This window comes from Nansenia antarctica (assembly GCF_963989245.1).
Source record: "Nansenia antarctica genome assembly, chromosome: 6".
Taxonomy (NCBI): Eukaryota; Metazoa; Chordata; class Actinopteri; order Argentiniformes; family Microstomatidae; genus Nansenia; species Nansenia antarctica.
Window position 1 is genome coordinate 69,909,673 of NC_137676.1, and position 20,795 is coordinate 69,930,467.

The following is a 20,795-nucleotide window of genomic DNA, read 5'->3' on the forward strand; positions in this document are numbered from 1 at the left end:
TTTCTGCAAAGGGGACAGGACGAATGCACCGTATTGAGGGGAGGATGGATTGGGCCAAGTATCGCGAGATCTTGGCCAATAACCTCCTTCCCTCAGTAAGAGCATTGAAGATGGGTCGTGGCTGGGTCTTCCAGCATGACAACGACCCGAAACAAACAGCCAGGGCAACTAAGGAGTGGCTCCGTAAGAAGCATCTCAAGGTCCTGGAGTGGCCTAGCCAGTCTCCAGACCTGAACCCAATAGAAAATCTTTGGAGGGAGCTGAAAGTCTGTGTTGCCCAGCGACAGCCCCGAAACCTGAAGGATCTGGAGAAGATCTGTATTGAGGAGTGGGCCCAAATCCCTGCTGCAGTGTGTGCAAACCTGGTCAAGAACTACAGGAAACGTCTGATCTCTGTAATTGCAAACAAAGGTTTCTTTACCAAATATTAAGTTCTGTTTTTCTGATGTATCAAATACTTATTTCATGCAATAAAATGTAAATTAATTACTTTAAAATCATACAATTTGATTTTCTGGATTATTATTTTTTTTCACAGTTGAAGTGTACCTATGATAAAAATTGCAGACCTCTACATTCTTTCTAAGTGGGAAAACGTGCAAAATCAGCAGTGTATCAAATACTTGTTCTCCCCACTGTATATATATATATATATATATATATATATATATATATATATATATATATATATATATATTAGTGATGCTCCGATCTGATCGGCGCCGATCGGTATCGGCCGATATGGCCTTGATCGGAGTTCTCAAAACGGCCGATCAAACACGACCGATCAGTTCACAAAATGGCGTCGCCAGTCTGGAAATATTACACAGTGTCGGAAAGAGACAACAAATATGCCGTTTGTAATGTCTGCTCAAAAGAAATACCTCGCGGAGGAACGCACGCAAGGTCTTTCAATACCACGAATATCATACGGCATTTGCTGCGTTCGTCGATTCGCTCAGAGAGCGCCGAAGCGCACACTGGGCTCGACGTCATAAAGGGACCGAGTGCTTTGATTGGACGAGAGGCGTTCCACGAGTGCTGGTCAGAGTTCCAGCGCGACTTCACGAGCGTAGTGTAGGTAGTGTGCAGCGACGTCATGTGACCCCGCGAGCAGAAAGTCACTTGGCCCATAGCAACAACTATTAGCGCGTGAGTTTTAGGTCTTCCTCTGTGCACCTTGCACAAGTGTAGATAGCGAGCGACTTTTCAGCAGCAGGACATATTTTAGATGATAAGAGGAACAGGCTGAGTGCCAAAAACGCTGAGATGCTTGTATTTCTCAAGGCTAATCTGTCAGTGATGCTGCTTAATCAGAAGTAAGGTTTGAGTCTGAAATCTCCTTAGGTGCAATGTTTTGTTTTTTTGTTTTATTGATTATTGCTGACTTGCTGTCTTATCTCCTCCTAAATATGACTTGAAACTGACTGACTTGAAACAGTATTTTATATTTGGCTATAGCCTGTTTATGTTGCAGTTTAGTTTGGGTGTGTTTATTGTTCCTCAGGAAAGCTACAGTATACAGTATAAGCTCCAAGTTCTCTAAGAGCCCCTAGTTCCTCTCATTCGAGTGGAATGTTGCACATTTGATGTGACAGTGTACATTTTATTTATTATGATTTTTATTTTCACATTTTATTTGTTTTTCCTGAAGTAAGCTACAGGTGGTTGTGAATTCAATAAAACAGATGGTCGTCAATTCATGATACTTTCTCATCTCCTAATTTCATTTAAATACTTAATATACAATGTCAATGGTGTTAAGAATAATTAAAAACATAAATAATGCTACACAATAAATAGAATGCTTCAATTGCCATTTTCGACGCTGTGATCGGTGATCGGTGATATCGGATCGGCAGATCACTGATTCCAGTGATCGGTGATCGGTGATCGGCACCAAAAACCCTGATCGGAGCATCTCTAATATATATATATATATATATATATATATATATATATATATATATATATATATATATATACACACACACACACACACACACACACACACACACACACACACACACAGAGAGAGAGACAGACAGACAGACAATCAGACACACACACACACACACACACACTTCAATTTCTTGTCCAACAACAACACTGCTCCTCCTCTGAGGTCAGAGGTCAGCGGCGGCCCCCACCTGTTCCAGCTGCTCTGCGCTCCACTGGGCCTCCCCGATCACCCTCTTGGCAGCGTAGACGCTCATCCCCGGGGGGGGCTGGGGGAGACCCTGCCCGGGCGCCACCCCTCCCCCGGCCCCGGCACCCCCCTGGGGGGAGGAGGGGGCGGGGCGGACAGGGGGCTCGTTCAGCACGAACCTGGAGGCCCGGAGGAGAGGAGAGGAGAGAGGGAGGAGAGAAGGAGGAGAGAGGGAGGAAGGGAGGGAATAGAGAGGAGAGAGGGAGGGAACAGAGAGGAGAGGAATAGAGAGGAGAATGGGGGGAGGAGAGAGAAGAGAGAAAGGGAGGGAATAGAGACGAGAGGAAGGGAATAGAGAGGGAGGGAAGAGAGGAGAGAGGGAGTGAGTGTCTCTCAAGTGGAAGGCCCAGTCACCTGTTTAGGCAGCTTTTAACGTGTGACTTTGTACGCCGCTGCCCCCCCGTTCTAAGCTGTCCCTCTATGCTCCACGTTGTTTATAATCAACGCTGTTGTTGGTTTGGCCTGTGAAGTTGTAAAGTGCTCTGGCTACGTGATAACAGTACAACTATACCAATAAAACTATTATTATTATTATTATTATTATACAGCCTCAGATAGCGACTACAATCATCAGGAGATTGCCCCCAATCACCACAAATCACTTCCGCCACACTCAAAATGGCCGCCCATGGTGGTCTCTGACCTCCGACCTCCGACCCTCCACTCACCCGTAGGGCATCAGCAGGACGTCCAGCATGAACTCCAGCAGCAGCTGCACGGTCTTGGGCCTCTCGATCAGGATGAAGGGGGAGGCCGTCTTGTGGTCTGCTGGGTACTTCATGTGGTACAGGGTGGGGATGAGGAGATGCATCAGGCTGGGGGGGGAGAGGGGGGAGGGTTGGGGGAGGAGAGAGGGGGGAGGAGGAGGGGGAGAGTGGATGTTAAATGGATGTAAAATGTGCAACGTGTGTGTGGATGTGTATGTATACAGTGTGTATGTATACAGTGCATATGTATACAGTGCGTGTGTGTGTGTGTGTATACATATGTATACAGTGTGTGTGTGTGTGTGTGTGTGTGTGTGTGTGTGTGTGTGTGTGTGCGCGCGTATGTATACAGTGTGTGTGTGTGTGTGTGTATGTATACAGTGCTTGTGTGTGTGTGCGTGCAAGTATGTATACAGTGTGTGTGTGTGTGTGTGTGTGTGTGTGTGTCACCTGTCCTGCTGGGGCTGGGGCTTGCCCTCCATGGCGGTGAGCAGGGTAGGCGCCAGCTCACACTGCTTCCCCACCTCCAGGCGAGGGTAGCCCATCTTGATGTAGATGATGGTGAAATTCTGCACAGAAAAGTAATGAAATTAGTTAATAATCACTTCCAGACAGGCTAGTGACCAAACTACTAGACCTGGGTCTATCACACTCTATATGTGCGTGGATCAAGGACTTCCTGACCGACCGCCCCCAGAGGGTGCGGGTGGGCCCCCACACCTCCACAGCCCTCAGACTCAGCACTGGGTCCCCCCAGGGCTGCGTGCTAAGCCCCATCCTCTACAACCTCTACACCTACAGCCACCCCTCCTAAATTTCGTTGTTTGGTACCTGTACTGTAGCAATGACAATAAAGTCCATTCATTCATTCATGTTTCAGACAAAATTATTGAGTGGTCAATAAAATGTAGACATGCTAGAATGTAGAAATGCAGAAATTCTAGAATGTAGAAATGCTAGGATGTAGAAATTCTAGAATATAGAATTGCTAGGATGTAGAACTGTAAGAATATAGAAAATGTAGAAATGTAAGAATATAGAAATTCTAGAATGTAGAACTGTAAGAATATAGAAAATGTAGAACTGTAAGAGGGGGGGGGTAAGATGGGCGTTACCGTGACGAAGGAAGCGGCTGAGGGGTCTTGGTACTGAACGAGCAGCGTCTCTACAGGCAGTTGGATCTTAGGCCGACTCTTGATCCTCTTGTTCAGGTGGACCAGCAACTCCATCACCTGGGGAGGGGGGGGGGGGGGGGGGGGGTAGAGAGGGGGAAGGAGGGGAGAGAGAGGGGTGAGACAAAAAGGCAGATGCCAAGTGGCAGCCGTGAGACATCCAGTAGTATATTATGTAGGCTATACTATGGACTATGGTCCTAGCATAGATTTATTTTTCTTATGATGCCTGTTGGCCAGAACCCCTCTCTGTCGAGGTGTCCTTGAGCAAGGCACTGAACCCCCCTAATTGCTCCAGGGTCGCCATCTATGACTCTGACCCCTTGCTTAGAGCATAACATACCAAATTCCAACAGTTGACTGACTGAAGTTGATCACATGGAAGTAAAACAATTGTTATCGTTATTATTATTATTATTATTATTATTACTATTATCATTATTATTATTATTATTATTACTACTACTACTACTACATCCTTACTTTCTTCCTCACGCCCTCTTGCACGCTGGACAGCTTGAGGAGGACAGGAGGCAGGAACTTGGAGATGATGTCCTGGAGCTGATCATGGGTCTCTGCATGGCCCAGACGTAGGAACACTCGCTCCAGCTGATCTGTGGGACAACAGAGAGGGGGGGGTTGAAAACACAGACTTCAGTTTCATTTGTATCTGTTTCTGGGCCATTTTAATTTCCATGAGGGTATCTCCTCAAGTTCACTCTGGCTAGATGCTGATCAGGGGGAGGCTGCTGGAGGTCGGAATGGGAGGACGAGCTCATTGTAATGCGTGGAAGTTTGATACGTTTCCAATGAGCCCCGTCCTCCGATTTCTACCTCCACCAGCCTCCCTGGAGCAGAAGATGCTGATGCATGGTTGGAACTGTGGAATACAATACAAGGGGGTTTGGGAAATGATCTCTCACACACACAGACACACACCAACCATTTCCCTTTCTGTGTCACTGCCATATTAGGATGGGTATGTCAAGTCACTGTGGCTAGAAGATTACGATGACCATGATCATGATGACGGTGCATAGCGGACACCAACCCTATCAGCCCCAATCCTTGACCTCACCAGGCAAATAAGGGTCAGTTATGAAAGGTAACACACTGTCACTGACATGTCAGCTTATCAACCTAAAAAGGGGTGGGGACATGTTTGGGACATAATCACAAAGCTGACAAAAGCATGTGTGGCCCAGTTAAGCCCTATGAGGTCGACTAGCTAGAGAACTAAGGAATGATATGAATGAATACAATCCACTAGCACACCTTAGCTGGTATAACTGTTGATATGAGACATGACATAACATGGATGAGAGTTAACTTCCTTCAATTAAATAGCTGCAAAACAGAAGCCATCCTCATCGGCACCCCTCACCAGGTTAAATCATCCCCCATAACAAGCATGTCATCCGTCGTCACCAACCTTGGTGTTCGAATGGACCCCCACCTCAACTACGAGGCCCACATTAAACACATATCCAAAACGTCATTCTTCCACCTTAGAAATATAGCAAAACTCCGGCCCACCCTGTCTTTGCCCGATGCCGAGAAGTGAGTCCATGCCTTTGTCTCCTCCAGGCTCGACTACTGCAACGCACTTCTCATCGGGATCCCTAGCAAGAGCCTTCAGAAGCTCCAGTCCATTCAGAACAGCGCTGCTAGGATCCTGATGAGAGTGCGCAAATACGATCACATCACAGCCATCCTCCACTCACTACACTGGCTTCCCATCTCCTCTCGGATCATTTACAAAATCACACTGTTAACTCATCAATGCATTCACGGCAACGCACCGGCATTCACGGTACATGCATTCACTTACACGTACATTCACGGTACATGCATTCACGTGCATGCATTCACGTGCATTCACGGTACATGCATTCACTTACACGTACATTCACGGTACATGCATTCACGGTACATGCATTCACGTGCATGCATTCACGTGCATTCACGGTACATGCATGCACTTACATGCATTCACGGCAACTTGAGGTCCCTTACCTCAAGGACCTGGTCAAATCCCACAGTCCCTCCACTCGCACTCTCCGCTCATCAAATGCAAACCTCCTCAAAGCCACCAGGACCCACCTCCGCTCCATGGGAGACCCCCGGGCCGCGTGCTCCATCGCCCCCGAACTGTGGAACGCCCTCCCTGCCCACCTGAGAGCACCACAGTCGGTCGACTCTTTTAAGAGCGGACTTAAGACTCCTCTTTTTAACAAAGCGTTCCAGTAGCCAGATTTGTATAGATTTTTTTCTTTAGTTCTATATGCCACTGTGTCTTTTTAACCTTTCTGCTTTGGATGTTTTTAGTGATCTTTATTGAGTTGTGCTGTTTTTGTTTCTTTTATTGACTGTAGCACTTTGAGATTCTTGAAATGTAATGTGCTTTATAAATAAAATCCATTATTATTATTATTATTATTATTATTAAGGTGTAATATATCAATAACAATTTGTTTTTGGTTACTCGGGAGCCAAGAGGATTGCATCATTCAATCTCATCTGTATATAAAATGAATTGCAATTCTGTCGGACAATTCATACTGCCACCTAGTGGACAGGCGGTATACCCTTCAGGAACTTTCAGAAACAGTGGGTGGACTTCAAAATGTGTCCATCAATTAAATCCTGAAAAAATCCATCCTTGGATGGCTGTGGCCCCTCTTCAATCATTGTGTTGCATAAACATATATTACAAATCCCCCCCAAATTAAGAAAGTAGTCGTTTTTGATTGATTTATGAATTAACTAATTATTACCACCCCCCTTTTAGAAATGGTAGCTTCCCAGACCCACGTCACTTACCTCGCTGAGATTCGCGCTTCTTTCTTCATCTCGTCGTCTCGTCACAGACAGTCGCATTTGGTTTGAAGACATTTCTATTTCTTTGCAAGTAAGTAACAATAGTGTCATATATGATATATTGTAGTGCCGGAGGAAAAAGGAAAGACGTAGGCAACGTAATGATAACTGTTTAATCAAAATAACAACTTGTACACTCCGTACAGGACCAGGAAATCGATCACCAAAACTCTTGTATCTAAACAGGAAGTTGCAACGTTAATAATCCTCCCCTCTGCCCCTAGTGCCAGAACTGGTTCCCTCCCACTACACAACCAACAGTAAGAGGAGAACATGAACCCATAATGTAGTCACTACACCAGCCCCCCCAGTGTTCACCTCAATATTGGAAATCCTCACGGCGAGGAGGGCGTATGGCCCGGCCCCTACGATCGTAGGTAAAGTCAGGAGGTGCGGGAGGAGGTGTGACAACCGGGGGCTCACGAGCTGCGGGGGGTTGTCGGGGTCGGAGGGGGGAATGGCCAGGGCGCTGCAGGGGAGGTAGGACTGGAGGCCGGCCTCTGCGCGGTGGCAGGGCCAAGTCCAGGGGCAGTTCAAGGTCCAAGTGGGCCGGTTTGAGGCGATCAACGGACACACACTCAGGCCTACCCCCCATGTCAACCATGAAGTTCTTGGCTCCGGCCTCGATGACACGGAAAGGCCCGTCATAAGGAGGACGTAGTGGAGTCCTGTGGCCATCATGACGAATGAAAACGAACCTCGCCGAGTGCAGCTCCGGGGGCACCCTCGAAGTAGGGACACCATGCTGCGTAGTCGGGACCGGGACGAAGGTCCTGGCGCTGTCCAGCAGGGAGGCGCGCTGAGCGGCGGCGGACCAGGGCTCCGTTGACTTGGGAATGAAGTCACCGGGGACCCGCAGCGGCTGTCCAAACACCAGCTCAGCGGACGACGACTGGAGGTCCTCCTTAGGCGCTGTCCTGAGCCCCAGCATGACCCACGGCAGCTTGTCAAGCCAGTTGCTGTCCGTGAGGCTGGCTCGAAGGGCGGCCTTCATGGATCGATGGAAACGCTCACAGAGCCCGTTCGCCTGCGGGTGATAGGCGGTTGTGCGGTGGAGCTTGACCCCCAGATTCTCCGCCACCGCTGCCCACAGCTCTGAAGTAAACTGTGAGCCACGGTCAGAGGAGAGATCAGCAGGGGTGCCGTAGCGGGAGACCCACACCGCGATGAACGCCCGGGCCAGGTCGGGGGCTGTCGTTGAGGAGAGCGGAACTGCCTCCGGCCAGCGAGTCGTCCTGTCCACCATGGTAAAGAGATAGGTGTATCCGTGCGAGGGGGGCAGCGGCCCTACCAGGTCCACGTTTACATGATCGAACCTCCGCTCCGGCACAGAGAACTGCTCCAGGGGGGCCTTGACGTGTCGATGCACCTTGGCGCGCTGGCAGGCGATGCACGTGTCTACCCAGGCCCTCACATCCCTCTTGAGCCCATGCCAGACGAATTTCTCTGACACCAGCCGCGAGGACGGTTTCCTACCAGGGTGAGACAAGCCGTGTATCGCCTCGAAGGCGGGGCGCCTCCAGTTGGCGGGGACCACCGGTCGTGGCTGACCCATGGAGACGTCGCACAGGAGCGTGGCCCCTGCGTCACCGAAAACCACCTCTTCTAGGCGCAGTCCTGTGTCCGACAACTTGAGAGCCTGGACGGCGGGGTCGGCGGCCTGGTCTGCAGCCATGCGCGCGTAGTCCAAACCCAGTTGGACCGCACCAACCACCGCCCTGGAGAGACAATCCGCGACCTGGTTGGACTTCCCAGCAACGTGCTGGATGTCTGTGGTGAACTCGGATATGTAGGCGAGCTGGCGCTGTTGGCGGTCGGACCACGGCTCCGCCACCTTGGACATGGCGTGCGTGAGTGGCTTGTGGTCCACGTAGGCCGTAAACTCGCGGCCCTCCAGTAAAAAACGGAAGTGTCTGACAGCAAGCCACAGCCCGAGGAGCTCCCTGTCGAATGTGCTGTACCTTTGCTCTCTGGGAGACAGCTGGCGGCTGAAGAATGCAAGAGGCTGCCAGGCGTCCCCAACCCACTGTTCGTACACCGCTCCCACAGCAAAGTCAGAGGCGTCCGTGGTGAGAGCAGTGGGTGCCGAGGGCGAGGGGTGGGCCAACATGGCAGCGCGGGCCAGGGCCGCCTTGGTGTCCTGAAAGGCTTTGACACGCTCCGCCGTCCAGTCCACCGGCTGCTTCAGAGTCTTGCCCTTCTGGGCATCGTACAGAGGCCGCAGGATGTGAGCGATGTGGTGGAGGAAGCGATAGTAGAAGGTTACCATCCCGATGAACCCCTTGAGCTCGCTGATTGTGCTGGGGCGCGGGAAAGCAGCGACAGCTTCCACCTTCGAGGGGAGGGGGGTCACCCCCTCTGCGGAGACCCGGTGCCCGAGAAAGTCGATGGTGTTCCGTCCGAACTCACACTTCGCCGGATTGACAATCAGCCCATGTTGGCTGAGCCGTGTGAAAAGGGCCCGGAGGTGGGACAGGTGCTCCTCCTCCGTGGTGCTTGCGACGAGGATGTCATCCAAGTAGACGAAGAGGAATGGTAGGTCCCGGAGCACCGAGTGCATGAGGCGTTGGAAGGTCTGCGCCGCGTTCTTCAGGCCGAACGGCATCCGCAGAAACTCGAAGAGTCCAAATGGCGTGATTACGGCCGTCTTAGGGACATCCTCGGGGTGCACCGGCACCTGATGGTACCCCCGTACCAGGTCCACTTTGGAGAAGAAGCGTTTGCCTGCCAGGTCCGCTGAAAAGTCCTGGACATGTGGGACCGGGTAGCGGTCAGGCTTGGACGCGTCGTTGAGGCGGCGGTAGTCCCCACATGGGCGCCACCCGCCGTCAGACTTAGGGACGATGTGCAGGGGAGACGCCCAGGGGCTGCTCGAGCGCCGAACGATGCCCACCTGCTCCATATGCGCAAACTCCGCCCTGGCGATGGCCAGCTTCTCCGGGTTGAGGCGCCTGGCCCTGGCGTGGAGGGGAGGCCCCTCGGTCTCGATGTGGTGCTCCACTCCGTGTTTCACCGTGGGCGCGGAGAAGGTGGGCTTGGTAAGGTCGGGGAATTCGGCGAGCAGCCGAAGGTACTGGTCACTTTCGGCGAGCGTATTGGACCACCCGCTGTAGACCGCCTCCCCCTGCGTACAGGCGAAGGAAGCGAAAGTCTGTGAGTTGACCAGGCGCCTGTTCCCCACGTCCACCAACAGGTTGTGGGCGCACAGAAAATCCGCACCAAGGAGGGGAAATGTGACAGCCGCTATGACAAAATCCCACGAAAAGCATTGTCCTCCGAAGCACACGTCCACCGCCCTAGTGCCATAAGAGCAGATAGGTGTGCCGTCCGCGCCTGCCAACTGCGGACCACGCTCCTCCTTCGCCACATCCGATCTCTCTGCCGGAATGATGCTCCACTGGGCACCTGTGTCACAAAGAAAACTGCGACCAGAGGCGGTGTCTTGTATGAAGAGCAGCCTGTTGGTGACGCCAGCGCTCAGGGCCACTACTGAGCGCCGGCCCCGCCGTTTCCCGTCGGTCCGAAGGTGCAGGGTGAGCGGCACCGTTTGGCCTTGGCGCCAAAAGTGGCGTGGTAGAAACAATGGCCCGCAGCGTTACCCTGCTGGCCAGAAGGTCTGGCGTCATCCTTCGCTCTCCTGCGACGGTCGGGTGGCGGGGCGGCCGCGGGAGCGAGCAGGTCGGGGGACCGTTGAGGCATGGCCAAGACGAACCGGTCCGCCTCCCTGGCCAGGGCGCGGGGCTCCATGATGTCGGTGTTGGCCAGCGCCATCCTAACTTGAGCTGGCAATGTGCGCATGAACAGCTCTGTGAAGAGGATCATGGGGTCTTCTGTACCGAGCAGGTTTAGCATCCTCTCCATGCGCGCAGAAGGCCTCTCGTCACCCAAGTCCGACATGGCAAATAGGCGACGCACCCTCTCCGCAGTGGACAGTTCAAATGTCTCTAGAAGCAGGGCCTTGAGGCGCTCATATTTGTTCGTCGTCGGGGGAGCAGACAAAAAACCTACCACTCGAGCTGCGGTGGAGCTGCCCAACATTGCCACAGCATGGTTGTACCGGTCGTCGTCGTCATCGATGTCACTTTTGTTAAAATGTGCCTCTACAATAGCAAACCATGCAGCAGGCGTTGAGTCCCAGAACTGTGGTAGCTTGAGAGTGGGAGTGTGCGCACCACGCGTTACCCTGACAGGGGATGGTGATGGCTGCCGCTGGTTTGAACGTCTCCCTCGCCCGGACATTTTGCAGGATCGTAATGTTCGCTCGCTGGTTTTTGTACACAATCACGTTAACAAAAATCCACGTCGGGGGTCACCAGTGTAGTGCCGGAGGAAAAAGGAAAGACGTAGGCAACGTAATGATAACTGTTTAATCAAAATAACAACTTGTACACTCCGTACAGGACCAGGAAATCGATCACCAAAACTCTTGTATCTAAACAGGAAGTTGCAACGTTAATAATCCTCCCCTCTGCCCCTAGTGCCAGAACTGGTTCCCTCCCACTACACAACCAACAGTAAGAGGAGAACATGAACCCATAATGTAGTCACTACACCATACTCATATATCCTTTGGTAGTTGACATCGCATTCGATTTGATCCGTGTTTCAATTCATATTTATTGTGTACATTTGTGCAGCCAGACAGAGAAGCTTTAAAGGGAGCTGAGCTAACAGCTAGCTAGCTTGGCGACTCAGCGTTTCTCAACCGGGGCGCCGCGGCACACTGGGGCACCGCCTGGCGTCTTCAGGGGAGCCGTCAAATAATTCTATATTCTGACGTTCATATGAATTAATGAATAAATCTATAAATAAATAAATGCAATACATCATCAAAATCTGTCTCGCGCGCCCCTTTCCCATGTCACAATGTCAATACCGGGTTCAGCGTAAGGTCCGTGTGTCTGCATGCAGCCTGCGTTGTTTTTTCATTTACCGCGCGAATACGAGAGCAATGAACAAGCAAACAAGCAGAATCATGGAACATGACAAACTGACAACAGATCATCCATCACAAGCTGGCAAGGATGCGGAATATTTTGTTCGGATGAAAAGTCACCATAGCCGTCCAGAACAGGTAATGATGACGTGCGCCACAGTTTCTGATAAAGCGTTGGAGGCTGGCTACCGTAGCCCAAATGATTGCTAAATGTCCTGTTAACCTCCATTATTCATTTATGATTCTTGAGATATAGATAAAACCTCACGCACACCATGACATGTCGAGGGAACCCAATGTCACGTTCTAAGAAACAAAGAGAGGATTTTACCGGGAGCAAGCGTCAAAGTTGTGTTGAACAGTCAAGCTTCATGCATCTTAGTTCAATCACATTGCTCAATAGCTAGACTGATATGTAAACGTAATCCTGCAGAGAAATAAACAACTGCAGCATTGTTGTGCTGAATAAAGCTATCGTATCGTATCATATCGAACATGCTCTGCTGCTTTAGGAAGTTTGGTATTCTAAAGGCTTTGTAACTTGGAAGTTGTCATGTAAAAGGGTCCTATTAGTCCTTGGGCCAAACCATTTTTCACTCCCAAATTCTGGGCAAATCCTAGATGTGATTTTCTTATTCCTATACATCCCTAGATTATGTTTTGATATGATAGACCTTTTGGATTGGCAGCTTATTAGTAGTTATCACCTCGTAAAGGTACGGAGTGCTTTTTTCAAAACCCGAGTTTTGCCTAGAAAAGTCCCCTGCCATATCTTGCTCCCCTTCGTATGATTCGCGCCTAGCTGTGCTGTGGTTGTGATAGAGACATGAGCCTTTTCATGTTCTTTATGCGCCTGAGTCTCCTAAACACGTAGAGACCAACCCCGAGTCGATCAATGATTCCTACGATGAGCTATGGTAACTTTACCGCACCTACCCCCTACCGATGAATGCCTAATTTTTGCGGTTTTCCGGAGGTATTGTGCGGTAGGTGCGGGAAAGTTACCATAGCTCAGCGTAGGAAGCTCTGATCGACTCGGGGTTGGTCTCTACGTGTTCAGGAGACCCAGGCGCATAAATCTAACCTGGCTCATGTCTCTATCACAAGCACAGCCCGAGCTATGCGCGACTGACGCGAAGGGGAGCAGAATATGGCCGGGGACTTTTTGATGGGTAAAACATGTTACCTAATAGATATCACCATGAAACTTCCCCAGTTGATTACTTACATTGAGACAATCATTTTTTGTATTACAAGTTTTCAGAAATGTTCTGTTTAAATATGCAAATGATGTATTATCTACTTAAAATATGAGTTAATTTGCATATCTTTAAAGAACATTTGGACCACAGATTGGATAAAGACAGTAATTAATTACTATACATCCCTAGATTATTATTTGATGTGATAGACCTTGTTGGACCTTGTTGTTGGTAGTTTAATACCTTATCCCCTCTTAAAGTATGGACTGCTGTCATTTAAAATGTGTGTTAGCCTACGTTCTGTACGGGAGTGGACCCGAATGCAGGACACTGAGGCGGAGGCAGATGAACAGTTACATTTATTTAGCCCACAAGGCAGTGAAAGCTGTAGGTGTATGGAGTCCGGTGGTAGGTGTGGTCCAAAATTGGGAGATGTTTTCTGATTTCTGCCGCCCTCAACAAAGTTCTCCATAAGTCCAGGTTTTGGGGTGACACCAGGTTTGAGTTGGAGTCATCATCAGAGCAGTGGATGATGCTGTCCATGATCAGAGCAGTGGGTGATGCTGTCCATGATCAGAGCAGTGGATGATGCTGTCCATGATCAGAGCAGTGGATGATGCTGTCCATGACAGAGCAGTGGATGATGCTGTCCATCATCAGAGCAGTGGATGATGCTGTCCATCATCAGAGCAGTGGATGATGCTGTCCATGATCAGAGCAGTGGATGATGCTGTCCATGATCAGAGCAGTGGATGATGCTGTCCATCATCAGAGCAGTGGATGATGCTGTCCATGACAGAGCAGTGGATGATGCTGTCCATGATCAGAGCAGTGGATGATGCTGTCCATCATCAGAGCAGTGGATGATGCTGTCCATGATCAGAGCAGTGGATGATGCTGTCCATGATCAGAGCAGTGGATGATGCTGTCCATCATCAGAGCAGTGGATGATGCTGTCCATGCCGCTTTCTTGGCAGGTTGCTGCTGCATTCACCTGAAGTTGGATCCATCATTAGACTTAATAATAATAATAATAATTAATTTAATTTATATAGCGCTTTTCCAGGGCTCAAAGACGCTGACAATATAGGACACACATGGGGAGACACAAAAAACAACAAGCAACCACAACAAGTAACATGGAACAGAGAGTCAGCGAACGGGGAGGGGGGGGTGGTGTAGAGTCCGGTGTTGATGTTGCTGTTGGTGTTGATGTTGATGTTGGTGTTGATCATAACTTACACTTACTGCTGATGATGTGGGTCTCTGAAATAGAGGAATACATCTAGTTTGACATTAAATTACCAACCTTATTCTAAACTAAAATATTGTCAGGGTGCAGTAATTGGGGCAGATCTCATTACAACAGAGGGGCTACAAACAAGGAATCTTCTGTAAATTTAATGTAAATTAAGTTACATTAATATTACTACAATATAAAACCCTGTCTCAAGCCTGGGTACACAACAGGCTACTTTGCTAGTTTAGCTAGCTAACTAAAGTGTTATTAACTATAATAATAATGCATTTTATTTGTATTGCACTTTTCATTCAAAAGAATCTCAAAATAAATCACAAAAATGAACACAGTTCAACAGTCAAAGGCCTGTCTTAAAAGAGTCCAGGCTCTGTACTGCCCTTAGCTGGCTAGGAAGGCTGTTCCACAGGCTCTGTACTGCCCTTAGCTGGCTAGGAAGGCTGTTCCACAGGCTCTGTACTGCCCTTAGCTGGCTAGGAAGGCTGTTCCACAGGCTCTGTACTGCCCTTAGCTGGCTAGGAAGGCTGTTCCACAGGCTCTGTACTGCCCTTAGCTGGCTAGGAAGGCTGTTCCACAGGCTCTGTACTGCCCTTAGCTGGCTAGGAAGGCTGTTCCACAGGCTCTGTACTGCCCTTAGCTGGCTAGGAAGGCTGTTCCACAGGCTCTGTACTGCCCTTAGCTGGCTAGGAAGGCTGTTCCACAGGCTCTGTACTGCCCTTAGCTGGCTAGGAAGGCTGTTCCACAGGCTCTGTACTGCCCTTAGCTGGCTAGGAAGGCTGTTCCACAGGCACGGCGGAGCCGAACAGAAGGCTCGGTCCCCCATGGTGCGGAGCCTGGTATTGGGGACCTGGAGGACCAAACTGTTTGAAGACCTGAGGGTGCGGGTGGAGGTTTGTGGAGTGATGAGTTCTTGTAGATAGGGAGGTGCGTGTCCGTTGATGCATTTGTGGATGAGAAGAAGGACTTTGTAGTCAACCCTGAATGAGACAGGGAGCCAGTGTAGTGAGTGTAGAACGGGGGTTATGTGCTTGTATTTGTGGACTCTCATCAGGATCCTGGCAGCGCTGTTCTGGATGTATGGCAGCTTCTGTATGCTTTTGCCAGGAATCCCGATGAAGAGCGGATTGCAGTAGTCAAAGGCATGGACAAGTTCTCTGCATCTGACAGGGTTAGAGTGGGACGGAGTTTGGAAATATTTCTGAGATGATAGAAGGAGGTTTTGCACAGGTGTTTTATATGGTCACTGAAGGTCAGGTGAGGGTCAAACCTAACCCCCAGATTTGAGACTGAGGAGGAGAAGGGGATGACTTGACCCTCGAAGGGGAGCTGTGATATGGGCGAAGACTGAACCTGGTGTGGGGTGCCAACAAGAAGAGCTTCGGATTTGTTACTGTTTAACTGAAGGAAGTTGTTGTTCATCCATGCCTTTATCTCCTCAAGACAGGTGGTGAGACATGACATGGCTGCAGAGGGGCTTGGGGCAGTTTTAATGTAGAGCTGTGTGTCATCAGCATAACAATGGAAAGACATCCCATATCTGGTGATGACACGACCGAGGGGGAGCATGTAGGTGATGAAGAGGATGGGGCCGAGAACCGACCCCTGTGGAACACCACAGGTAACAGGGAGAAGTCTGGACTTGCATCCTCCCAGTGAGACGTATTCAGTCCTGCCAGAGAGATAGGACTGAAACCACTTCAGTGCAGAGTCTGAGAGTCCAATGGTGGTGTAGAGGCGCTCTAGGAGGATAGTGTGATCCACCATGTCAAATGCTGCTGTCAGGTCCAGGAGGATGTCATTAGCAGTTCATTCGTCACCCTTAGCATAGCCGTTTCTATACTGTGGGCTGAGCGAAAGCCTGACTGAAATCTTTCAAACAGGTTGTTGTGTTTGAGGTGATCCTGGAGTTGGGAAGCAACTTCCTTCACTAGCACCTTGGACAGGAAGGCAAGGTTGGTGTATGACTTGAGCAGAGCAGTGGGAATGGGGTCCAGGGCGCAAGTGCATGATTTCATTCCTCTAAGGATTTCCATAATGTGGCTCTGTTGAACCTCTGTGAAACATGGGAGAGATGGCAAACTCCCAGGCGAGGGGTTGGTAGCAGAGGGAGACAGAGAGGAAGAGCTGGGCATCAGAGAGCGAATGTTGTTGACCTTGGATCTGAAAAAGTCAATGAAGCTGTTACATCGCTGCTCTGTAGCCTCAGTAGTGGGAGATGGTTGTGGCTTCAGGAGATGATTTATGGTAGAAAAAACTAGCTAGCTAGTTATAATAATAATAATAATAATAATAATAATAATAACTTGCATTTATATAGCACCTTTCAGGGAACCCAAGGTCGCTTCGTTATCTAACCAGCTATACATTACCACTAACTCTAAACTAGCTTGCTAGCTAAAGTTACCTCAGGTAACTTACCTCTAAATATGGATCTGGCTGGGGCTAAGTTAATTTATTTGAGGAGGTAAACACACACTTTATTTGTTTTAAGCACTTTGTTTTAGATTTTTATTCTGGAAAACTATGTAAATTAATGCATATTTTAAGTAGATAATGTATCATTTGTATATTTAAACATACAAATTCAGAAAACAATAAATGTACCCATCCATGGGTTTGACCTTTCATCTGACTCCGCCTCAGTGTCCTGCATTCGGGTCCACAAGTCCCCTGCCATATTTTGCTCCCCTTCACGTCAGTCGCGCATAGCTCGGGCTGTGCTTGTGATAGAGACATGAGCCAGGTTAGATTTATGCGCCTGGGTCTCCTGAACACGTAGAGACCAACCCCGAGTCGATCAGAGCTTCCTACGCTGAGCTATGGTAACTTTCCCGCACCTACCGCACAATACCTCCGGAAAACCGCAAAAAGTAGGCATTCATCGGTAGGGGGTAGGTGCGGTAAAGTTACCATAGCTCATCGTAGGAATCATTGATCGACTCGGGGTTGGTCTCTACGTGTTTAGGAGACTCAGGCGCATAAAGAACATGAAAGGGCTCATGTCTCTATCACAACCACAGCACAGCTAGGCGCGAATCATGCGAAGGGGAGCAGGATATGGCAGGGGACTTTTCTAGGCAAAACTCGGGTTTTGAAAAAAGCACTCCGTACCTTTACGAAGTGATAACTACTAATAAGCTGCCAATCCAAAAGGTCTATCATATCAAAACATAATCTAGGGATGTATAGGAATAAGAAAATCACATCTAGGATTTGCCCAGAATTTGGTAGTGAAATGTTCAATTTGGGGGTTTGGCCCAAGGACTATATCCTATGTTCCCCGCTCCCGAAAAATGGTCCGATCGGACAGGGCAGTCTCGCTCGCCGGCAGCGTGTGGAGGTGGTTGTTCTATATGGAGATATAATATATATATATGATCTATATGGTTGTTCTATATGGATGATCGGTGACATTATTCTCTCGTCCGACTTCGGAAGCTAGGTTGGAAAGTTGGGGAAATAACGCAGCACGGTTTCGTTTTCATGCAATGAATTTAATAGATCCAGACAAGGATGCGCGCAGCGGGAGAGAGAGAGACGCATTTTCTGGCTTAATAACTCTGCATCCCCGGTGTTTACGTTAAATGGACTGGATAGGTGTTTCCAATCAAATGTGGGAATATGAAAATGAATGTGTTCCATAAATTCTGGATTCTCTTTCACGCAGTGTGTGTGTGTGTGTGTGTGTGTGTGTGTGTGTGTGTGTGTGTGTGTGTGTATGTGTGTGTGTATGGGGCTGTCTGGGTGATGCAGTGTCGTTTTTGAATAGCTATATTTTAGACTGGGGTGCCTTGAGATTTTATCGACTTTTGAAGGGTGCCGTGACTGAAAAAAGGTTGAGAAACGCTGATCTAACTTAACCGCATGGGTGAATTGGACGACGTCGATGATGTTATATGATGTTATATGTTATGTTATATATACGTTATATATTATGTGTCGATTATATTCAGGGTATGTGTGTATGTATGTCAGGGTATGTATGCAAATATTTATTTGTTCAACTTCGCAGTGGTATAGTAACAAAGTAGAACTACTTAAAATTAATGAAAGCAATGTCGGAGACTGGTGAAAGCTGAATGGTTATGCATGAATCTATAGGTAGAGTCTATTATGCAAATTATACATTTAATTAAATCAATGAATTCATCTCTTGGCACGACAGACAGTGATGCCCCCACGCTCTGAGCGGCTCTAGGCTAGCGCGGTAAAAATCTTTTTTTTTTCATGAATCTTTGTTTTAAATATATATTATTTTTCCCCCCTTATTTTACACCTTTGAGAAAAACCATGACCAAAATAGCATTTATTTGGCTATCATATCAATATTTTAGAGCTCCCCCCAAAATGTCACAAACCATGTTTCCAGGGGAGCTCATGTCACCACCAGGGGAGCTATAGCTCATGTCACCACTAGGGGAGCTATAGCTCATGTCACCACCAGGGGAGCTATAGCTCATGTCACCACTAGGGGAGCTATAGCTCATGTCACCACTAGGGGAGCTATAGCTCCCCGAGCTTCCCCTTATTTGGCACTGTGCCTCTACCTCGTAACCTAACCATAACCTGCACCTGGCTGGACGGAGGACAAGGTCTGTTGTTGCTGTCGGTATATTTGGGGGATTATTTGTAACTGTTGAACGTGTAAGTTAAGTTAGCCTACTGAAGAATGTTTGTGTTAGTCGGTTTGGACTCACTACTAACTAACTAGCCTGTTAGCGTTAGCAGCTTAACGTTAGCTCAGCTGTAACCTAGCAACGTTAGCAGCTTCACGTTAGCTCAGTAACCCGTTGGGGCGGCGGCAGCGACCCGCTGGCGCCAAAATTCAAAAGGACGTTTTCTTGTTGTGGGTCGTTGCTCCACCAGTCCCGCTGGTGTCTAGAGGGTTGTTTTAATAATATAATATAACTTTCATTTCATAAGATTCACTTTAAGGACAGACATGCACATCAAGTCCATCATCCTGGAGGGCTTCAAGTCTTACGCCCAGAAGACGGAGATCAACGGGTTCGACCCGCTGTTCAACGCGATCACCGGCCTGAACGGCAGCGGCAAGTCCAACATCCTGGACTCCATCTGCTTCCTGCTGGGCATCACCAACCTGTCCCACGTAAGATATATATATATATATACTATAACTACTACTAACTAACTAACTAACTAACTAACTAACTACCAACCTCTCCCATGTAAGATCCCTAACTAGAACTAAGTCACATAGTAATAATCACACAGTTAGTCATACAACTAACTACTTTTGAACTACATTTGAACCTCAGAGTCTCATGACTAGTAGTCTCAGGTGGACTAACCGGGTGGAAGCTAACTAGCTACTAGTAGCATCTACATTCAGGGGAGAAGTGTTGACATTTCTGTGTACATATATTGCCATAACAATAACTATTTGTATAGCACTTGTCCTGCAAACGCACACACTAACACTAACACACACACTATCAATAATATAAATTACATAATAAACCAAGAATAAACCATACAATCCATGGGGCATAGAACAAAGATAAACAAAATAACTAAATAATATAAGAATTACTAAAAGTAAATACATACGATAAGATGCTAGCTAACTATAACTATAAGTCACAGCAGATACAGCTAACTAGCTTGCTAACTAGTACATTTGAACTTGAAAGTCTCATGACTAGTAGCCAGTAATACCAAGCTGTCAGACAACGACAGGTTGAAGCGACTAACCAGGTGAAAGCTGACTAACTAGTAGGATCTGCATTCAGGGGAGAAGCTTTGACATTTCTGTGTAACATATTTTGCCATAATAAGCAAGTTATTGTGCAAAAGAAATCAGTGTTTCTGTCCTCCACTAGGAAACAAAGTTTAATGTTGCTATAAATTAAGAGTATAATCAAGTTATTGCTTCAGTGTATCCCAACATGATTTACACACTCTACAAGTTAATAACTTTTGTTCCCCTGTTTCAGTGTTTGTATTGCAAAAACACTGATCACAATCAATGTTAATCTGTGTTGTAAAAAATCATTAGGCCTATATTCTGTAGCCACTTTTATATATCTGTACATTACATACTGCGCATAAGCTACCGTAATTCTACGTAGCTCATAACTGTATATAGGCCTACCTCTAAACTACCGTACTTGCCATACTGTACCTATCACTATCATTGTCATGTTTTTATATCACTATTTGCACTTCTGGTTAGATGCTAAACTGCATTTTGTTGTATGGTACTGCATACTGATAGTCTGCAATGACAAATGAAAGTTGAATGTCTAATATTTAACAAACTAATTTCCCCACACCTGATCCATCTTTTAGGTGCGGGCGTCCAACCTTCAGGACCTGGTGTACAAGAACGGCCATGCTGGCATCACCAAAGCCACGGTGTCCATCACCTTCGACAACTCCAACAAGAGCCAGAGCCCGCTGGCGTATGA

General features: G+C 48.1%; 2 protein-coding genes across 2 annotated transcripts in view; one reads left to right on the forward strand and one right to left on the reverse strand.

Annotated features, from left to right (window-relative positions):
• Positions 1-6,229, reverse strand: part of LOC308160899 (proteasome adapter and scaffold protein ECM29-like) — a gene marked incomplete at its 5' end in the record, with an annotated part of 35,944 nt that extends 29,715 nt beyond the window's left edge. The window contains 7 exons of the mRNA XM_080534829.1: positions 2,151-2,328; positions 2,878-3,024; positions 3,367-3,485; positions 4,032-4,148; positions 4,572-4,702; positions 5,625-5,763; positions 6,146-6,229. Coding sequence (XP_080390955.1) covers positions 2,151-2,328; positions 2,878-3,024; positions 3,367-3,485; positions 4,032-4,148; positions 4,572-4,702; positions 5,625-5,763; positions 6,146-6,229 — 915 coding nt within the window. The remainder of the gene's footprint in view (positions 1-2,150; positions 2,329-2,877; positions 3,025-3,366; positions 3,486-4,031; positions 4,149-4,571; positions 4,703-5,624; positions 5,764-6,145) is intronic.
• A 13,077-nt stretch (positions 6,230-19,306) lies between these two features.
• Positions 19,307-20,795, forward strand: part of LOC308160900 (structural maintenance of chromosomes protein 2-like) — a gene marked incomplete at both ends in the record, with an annotated part of 13,302 nt that continues 11,813 nt past the window's right edge. The window contains 2 exons of the mRNA XM_080534830.1: positions 19,307-19,474; positions 20,677-20,795. The exon at positions 20,677-20,795 is cut by the window's right edge and continues 31 nt beyond it. Of these exons, the coding sequence (XP_080390956.1) occupies positions 19,307-19,474; positions 20,677-20,795 (287 nt within the window). The remainder of the gene's footprint in view (positions 19,475-20,676) is intronic.